The sequence below is a fragment of the Rutidosis leptorrhynchoides genome, chromosome 4 (assembly GCF_046630445.1).
Source record: "Rutidosis leptorrhynchoides isolate AG116_Rl617_1_P2 chromosome 4, CSIRO_AGI_Rlap_v1, whole genome shotgun sequence".
NCBI classification, from domain to species: domain Eukaryota; kingdom Viridiplantae; phylum Streptophyta; class Magnoliopsida; order Asterales; family Asteraceae; genus Rutidosis; species Rutidosis leptorrhynchoides.
Genome location: NC_092336.1, coordinates 614,121,680 through 614,128,972, shown reverse-complemented (window position 1 = coordinate 614,128,972; position 7,293 = coordinate 614,121,680). Strand labels below are relative to the sequence as shown.

Here is a 7,293-nt window from a genome sequence, read left to right as displayed (position 1 = left end):
TTAATCAAAGTTGTTAAACAAAGTTTACGAGTACAAGCAGTCTTATTAATTGAACAACTGAAACAGGAATGAAAAATTGAGGGTCGTCATACGTCCCACGGATGGCGCCAAATGATCAAGCATAGAATGATCGAGTCGGGTTCGGTCCATGCTTGACATCAATAGAGGGGGATTTAAGGGTCAATTGGGTTTAACTCTCCGTTCCGGAGTACTGTGAATAACCCCTCGCGAGATGAGGATCTCAACAGGGGTGGTTAAACGTAGACCAACCATCGGCGGGTAGTCCGGACATCGATGGCTCGCACTAAGTTGTAGGGTTTATGTTCATGGAACGTTACCTGTATATCAAGGATGTCTAGTGTAATGCTATGAGTCCGGTAGCGCGTGTATAATTGCGCTATGCGCTGCTGTTCTTAGAGTATACGTGTGTGGAAGTGAATTCCAGGGTCCTCCTGTTATGTGGATGAAGTCTTGTATTTATAGGATAACCTTTCTTGTCTTTTATCGCCACGTAATAAGTTAAAAAGATTGTGGCCTGCAAATAGTACGTCTTCAAGCGAGCTGATCCGACAAAAGTAAAAAGTGTTCTTGTCGGCTCTGACATTTTGTCCGCCAGGTGTCTTCTGCTAGCTACAGCAACGCCTGACATGTGGATGCTGCCAATGCGCGCGGATGGAACCTGCGCCACGGTTATGGGTATAGCGCTCTATGCCTTAGCGCGCACCCTTGCAAATCCTTGTGGCGATGCTGTTTGATGCGCTATACGATCTGATCGGGTATGCGTATCATTAGTTTGTTTCTTACATTTTAATGACAGACGATGCTAAATGGTTTGTTGAATCATTTAGATCTGAAATACCCTCTTAACCATTAAACACATAAATTTTATATAATAATCCCTATTAAATTATATCAAGAATACTTATAAAACAACTATATTCTATTTTTATTCATATAAATATTAATAAGGTAATTACATTATTAACATTGATCATTTAAAATGATTATCAAATAACTTATTATTATTCAAAAACAAACTCATTCAAAACATTTAGATCGTTATACTTTTGTGGAACATCCAATTATCAAGACTTAAGTGTTCACGTACCCCGTTATCATAGTGTTAGAACCTACACTATATACTCGAAAATATATTTCATCCGCTAACGGTAGTGAACGTTTAACTATTCAGTTTTATCAAACGATGTCTAGTTAATCTTTTGATTATAGTTTTTTTTTCTTTTTTCCTAAAATAAATAATACAACTCTGATTATAAATGTGTTCAATCACCAATTCAATCAAATTTCCACCATCTTTGTTTATCTTGTCTGGCGCCTTCCCAAAAAGTGAAAGAACCCTAACTACCTCTCTCACTTTACTCTTCCCCTTAATTATACCTACATTTGCAAAATTAGGCACTTTCTTGTTGAATCTTTACTTTAATTATTACAATACAGATCATCATAGACTAATGTAACTCTTTATTCCACTGTTCTTCCATTAGGAATCAATTTCTGTTTGTTGTGTGTTCAGCAAGGTGCATTATTAAAGATGGTGTTAGGGTTTTGATTCTTTTCTTGGATCAATGTGAGTAAAGTTGTTAACTTTATTATTTGGGTTTAATTTCAATGATGTTATTTGTACTGGGTATTGATTATTAAGTGGGAAAGTGAAGTTTACATTAATCTTTATTTGATTCCAATCTTGGTCATCAATATATATACATTTATTATATATATAATATACACATGTGTGTGTGGTTACATGTTTGTGAATATTATATGCAGTTTGATCACATGGGTTATCAGATACAAATGAAAGAGACAGTTTCAGATTGAATCAAACTGGTACATTATCTAAATAAGTAAATATCTTCCCCTCTCTGTTTTTTTGGTTGATTTTACTTGATTCTATGAACAAAAGATAGCTCCTTTAATTTAGTCTTTGCTTCATTTTCTTGAATTTATGTAATTTTTTTTGTACATACCGTATATCACCCAATTTCAAAAGATTTAAGCTACTTGAAATTAAAGTGAAAATGAAGATTCGTGTAGTTAAATTCGGTTAATTTTGTTTTTGTTCTGGCTCTAATTCAAGTTCATGATGATGTTTTTGGTTGTAGGAGGACCATTGAAGATGAAGGCAGTGGATTGTCTGTTTATCATTATAGTTATATTCTGTTTTTTGGTTATTGGGAAATCAGATATTTACATTGTAACAATAGAAGGAGAGCCCGTAACAAGTTATAGAGGCGGTGTTAGTGGTTTCAAAGCCACTGCTGTTGAATTTAATGAAAATCTTGATGTTACTAGGTTTGTGTTCTTGGAACCATTTTTATTTTAATAATACTAGTAGGTATTGTTAACTAAAACATTAGTTGTTCTTATGTTATGAAATCATAAAATTTTTGATTAGTGATTTTTAACTCGTTGTTAATACTTGTGACTTCACTCAGTGATCATGTGACATCATACTCTCATCACCTTGAACTCAAGCACGACACTCTTCTGGAAACGTTGTTTGATCAAGGAACTTACAAGAAACTCTACAGTTACAAGCATCTTATCAATGGTTTCGCAGTTGACGTTTCACCCGAACAGGTCAAAATCCGACCTTTTTCTATTTACATTGAGTTAACAACCTTCTGAATCTGCATATCAGATTTTTTTTTTTTTTTTTTTGTTGCAAATTAACCATCTTTCTTGTTAAAATGCATAAGAAGCAAGATAGTTTGAAAGAATCAATATTCCTTCTTGTTTTGCATTTCACTAGAACATGCTACTAAATAATTAAAAATCCAAATGAACAGCTAACTTGCATATATCTATTATCCTTTGTAAAACCAAATTCGGGTAGCATTAATCAAATAGCCTGAAAATTTTAACCTTTAAGAGCAGATTAAATGCATCAAATTGAATTATATCCAAATTTAAACACATTCAAATCTTAAGATACAAACTTTCTGACAAAATAACAGTCAAGAATGACCGGTCATAGTCAACCATGCGACCGAACGATAGGTACCGTCAAATTTTTGGAACCTTTTTCCCCAAAAACACTCATTTTTTGGAACCATGGCCTTGGTACAAACCGATTGTACCAAGAATCCACTAATAAAGATCTTTGAAATCATGTTTTGTTAAATGTTTGTTAACATATTAGTAGGCAGAAACGCTAAGGCTAGCCAATGGAGTGAAATCAGTGGATAAAGATTGGAAGGTGAAAAAACTTACGACACACACACCACAATTTTTGGGGCTTCCAACCGGTGTATGGCCCAGCGGGGGCGGATTTGAGAGAGCCGGTGAGGACATTGTGATAGGATTTATCGATTCGGGTATTTTCCCGAATCATCCAAGTTTTGAGAATCGTAAGACTCAACCGTATGGGCCTCTTCCAAAATACAGAGGAAAATGTGAAGTTGATTCTGATACAAAAAAGAGTTTTTGCAACGGAAAGATTGTTGGAGCACAACATTTTGCCGAAGCTGCAATTGCAGCTGGTTCTTTTAATCCTTCGGTTGATTATGCTTCTCCAATGGATGGTGATGGACATGGAAGGTAAGTAGCGGCAGTACGTTAATAGTAAATATAATTTTAAATTAGATACAATATGGAAATAATGCTAAATATTTGGGTTGACTTTTGAGGTCTTTTGAGATTGTCTGAAGTCTATAGTTTAAATGAAACCCATTTGACCTAGTAAGTTATAGTGTTTAGAAAGAGCTGCAGTTTGACTTTGAGGTCAATTATAGTACCTTTGAAATTTCCGCATAAACTTATGTTAATTGAACTGTTAATGAACCCACTTTATACTTCAGAAGACAAATTAATCGTATTATTTCACAGCCACACTGCAGCAATTGCAGCCGGAAATAATGGGATCCCAGTGCGAGTTCATGGATACGAATTCGGAAAAGCAAGTGGAATGGCTCCACGTGCTAGGTGAAATATTTACGCTTTAACTAGAGTTTGCAATTTCGACCCATTAGTAATGAATGGGTATAAAAGTTCAAGCTGGTATAATTTAAACGCGCCTGGAAGAAACGGGTCATATGGGTCGAAAGACTTCACCCAATATATCATTAATGTTTATGCGACCATGTTTGACACAACTAATTTATAAAATGTTTAAATTTTGTGAAAAAAGTGTTCTGAGCCAACCCAACCCGACCCGACCCGGCATGTGACTTAAAATATTTTGCCACCTGTAATGAAAAGTAGCAAACTTATACGGAGTATCATTTTAGTATGCATTATAAAAAAGTGAATAAATTGTTCGAATAGGATTGCTGTGTACAAGGCGCTCTACAGGCTCTTTGGAGGATTTGTTGCTGATGTTGTTGCAGCCATAGAGATGGCGGTTCATGATGGTGTTGACATCTTGAATCTGTCAGTGGGACCCAACAGTCCACCGGCCACCACGAGAACCACATTCTTAAACCCGTTTGATGCTACCCTTCTCTCAGCTGTAAAAGCTGGAGTTTTTGTTGTACAAGCAGCTGGAAATGGCGGACCTTTCGCAAAATCTTTAGTGTCTTATAGTCCATGGATCGTATCTGTAGCTGCTGCTGTTGACGATCGGCGATATAAAAACCATTTGACCCTCGGAAACGGGAAGATACTTGCGGGAATCGGTTTGTCACGTAAGTTTCATGTTCTTTAATCGTGTTGATTCATTTTAACAGATTAAATGACCAATAATGTAATTTTTATGTACCATAAAAATGTAGCTTCGACGAGGTTAAATCAGAAATATACGCTCGTTGCAGCTAATGATGTTGTGTTGGATTCTTCGGTTATGAAGTTTAGTCCTACTGATTGCCAGAGACCCGAAGTTCTGAACAAAAATTTGGTGAAAGGGAACATTCTACTTTGTGGTTATTCGTTCAATTTTGTTATGGGTAGTGCATCGGTTAAAAAAGTTGCTGAAACTGCTAAGAGTCTTGGTGCAGTCGGCTTTGTTCTTGCTGTTGAAAACGTTTCACCGGGAACCAAATTCGACCCGGTTCCTATGGGCATGCCTGGGATTCTCATTTTTGACATTAGCAAGTCAATGGTACCAAATGCACAAAGTTTTTATTTTTATTTTTGACAAAATATCACGACTGGTCCATGTGGTTTGTATAAGAAATAACTGGTCCCTGTACGTTTTTTCCGTCAAGATTGGTCCCTGTGATTTGTATTTGAATCACCGATGGTCCTTGTTATTTGCATTTTCTCGTATAGGATGGTCCCTGTGGCTATGCACCAAAGAGACCATCGATGATTCAAAATGCAAACCACAGGGACCATCCATGACGGGGAAAAAGTACAGGGACCGGTGATATCTGATACAAACCACAGGAACCATCCTTGATATTTTGTCTTTCTTTTTTTGGTTTTTGATGTTTGTTACGAGTTGCTGATTTAGTTGCATGTATGCGTTTAAAGGAGCTTATAGACTACTACAAAGCGTCTACTACACGAGACTGGACGGGACGAGTGAAAAGTTTTAAAGCGACAGGAACCATCGGAGATGGTTTGGAGCCTATACTTCACAAATCAGCACCGATAGTCGCGTTGTTTTCAGCCCGCGGACCAAACATTAGAGATTACACCTTTCGTGATGCGGATCTTCTTAAACCCGATATTCTAGCACCTGGTGCTTTAATCTGGGCTTCTTGGTCTCCTAATGGAACCGATGAGGCTAATTATATAGGTGAGAATTTCGCAATGATATCAGGAACGAGCATGGCCGCACCACATATAGCGGGAATATCGGCTCTTATAAAGCAGAAACATCCTCATTGGAGCCCGGCAGCTATCAAGTCAGCTTTGATGACATCATCAAATACACTGGACCGAGCGGAAAAGCCTATTCTAGCCGAACAATATTCAGGGACCGAAACATTAACGTTTGTCTCTGCAACACCTTTTGATTATGGCAGTGGCCATGTCAACCCCCGAGCTGCTCTGGACCCTGGTCTTATCTTTGATGCAGGTACCTTTTGACTTTAAGGTCAACCTAATGATATATGAGTTCAAATAGTAATGGGTTTGACTTATATTGTCAAATAGAAACCGTTTGACTTTTTGGCGTTGCAAACAACAGTTCGGTGACTAGCCCGTCCCGTTTCAGCTAAAAACCGTCTTATTAGTCAGTGAACGCTAAAGGTCAGCTCAAAATAAGGAAAAGTCGGTCAACGTCGGTCAAAAGTTGACTTTTTGTCAGGCCTTGTTCTTGTGTAAACGAAAATCACAACCCCATTTAAATATTAGCTGAGAAACACTTACATAGTATCCCTCGAAGTCAAACATTAGGCAACGTCCGTCTCGACCTCGTCTTGACCTGTCTCAACTGATTTGACCTTCAAGGTCCTAAGTGACTCGTCTCCGTCTCACGTCTTTTACAACGTTGCTTTTTGGTTCATTCATCTGATCGCTGTCAAATTCTCAGGTTACGAAGATTATTTAGGATTCTTGTGCACAACACCTGGAATCGACTATCACGAGCTACTAAAGTACACTCACCGCCCATGTAATTACACACTCGGCCACCCTTACAACCTAAATACACCATCAATTACAGTCTCTCATTTGGTAAGAACACAAACCATAACACGAACGGTCACAAATATTAACGAAGAAGAAACATATACAATCACTTCAAAAATGGCACCAGCTATATCCATTGAAACGAGCCCTCCGTCCATGACTATAAGACCGGGTGCGTCACATAAGTTTACCGTCACTTTAACCGTTCGATCAATAACCAGGAGTTATAGTTTTGGTGAAGTTTTATTAAAGGGAAGCAGAGGGCATAAGGTTCGGATACCAGTTGTCGCTATGGGCTATAAGCGGTAGCTAGTGTTAGCGTTGGTTCGTGATTGTGTGATTTTATTCTTTTGTAAAAGTGTTTACAAAAATAAAATTATTGAAAATGGTAGGTGTATTTTTATTTATATGGTAAAAGATGTAAAGAAAGTTGTAGTATAGGGCGAAAAACTACTCTTAATTGTTTACTGCTGTTCCTATAAAGTTTTTGCTTACTGCTAGCTTTCATACAAGTGCTAATCAAAATTTTTTTTTTTTTTTGGTTTGTTCGGTTAAACATCTTGAGACTGGATCTGTTTTAAAGAGCTGAACTGTGGCCCGGCCCAAAAGGGAAGGGGGCTTATTATGGGTTAAAGGGTCTAACACGTAACAATACCTGAAACCCTTCTACTGGTAGTATCGATTTAAATCATGTGTATTTTGGGGTGTTTTACAATTCGGTTTTATTTTTGAGAATAATAAACTATACTAATTTCG

The 7,293-nt window shown here is 37.4% G+C and overlaps 1 protein-coding gene across 1 annotated transcript; it reads left to right on the top strand.

Moving 5' to 3' along the window:
• The first annotated feature begins 1,978 nt into the window (after positions 1-1,978).
• Positions 1,979-7,033, top strand: LOC139904073 (subtilisin-like protease SBT2.6). The gene is made up of 8 exons (XM_071886007.1): positions 1,979-2,313; positions 2,457-2,601; positions 3,167-3,561; positions 3,850-3,945; positions 4,288-4,646; positions 4,734-5,059; positions 5,434-5,983; positions 6,440-7,033. The coding sequence occupies exons 1-8, from the start codon at positions 2,102-2,104 to the stop codon at positions 6,844-6,846; spliced, it is 2,490 nt and encodes an 829-aa protein (XP_071742108.1). The 5' UTR covers positions 1,979-2,101; the 3' UTR covers positions 6,847-7,033.
• Positions 7,034-7,293: the final 260 nt, after the last annotated feature.

Excerpts from the sequence above, each read along its gene's own strand:
- LOC139904073 (XM_071886007.1), top strand. The coding sequence starts at position 2,102 with ATGATGATGTTTTTGGTTGTAGGAGGACCATTGAAGATGAAGGCAGTG. Across the intron at positions 2,314-2,456 it reads GAAAATCTTGATGTTACTAG|TGATCATGTGACATCATACT; the intron begins GTTTGTGTTCTT and ends GACTTCACTCAG. Across the intron at positions 2,602-3,166 it reads TTGACGTTTCACCCGAACAG|GCAGAAACGCTAAGGCTAGC; the intron begins GTCAAAATCCGA and ends ACATATTAGTAG.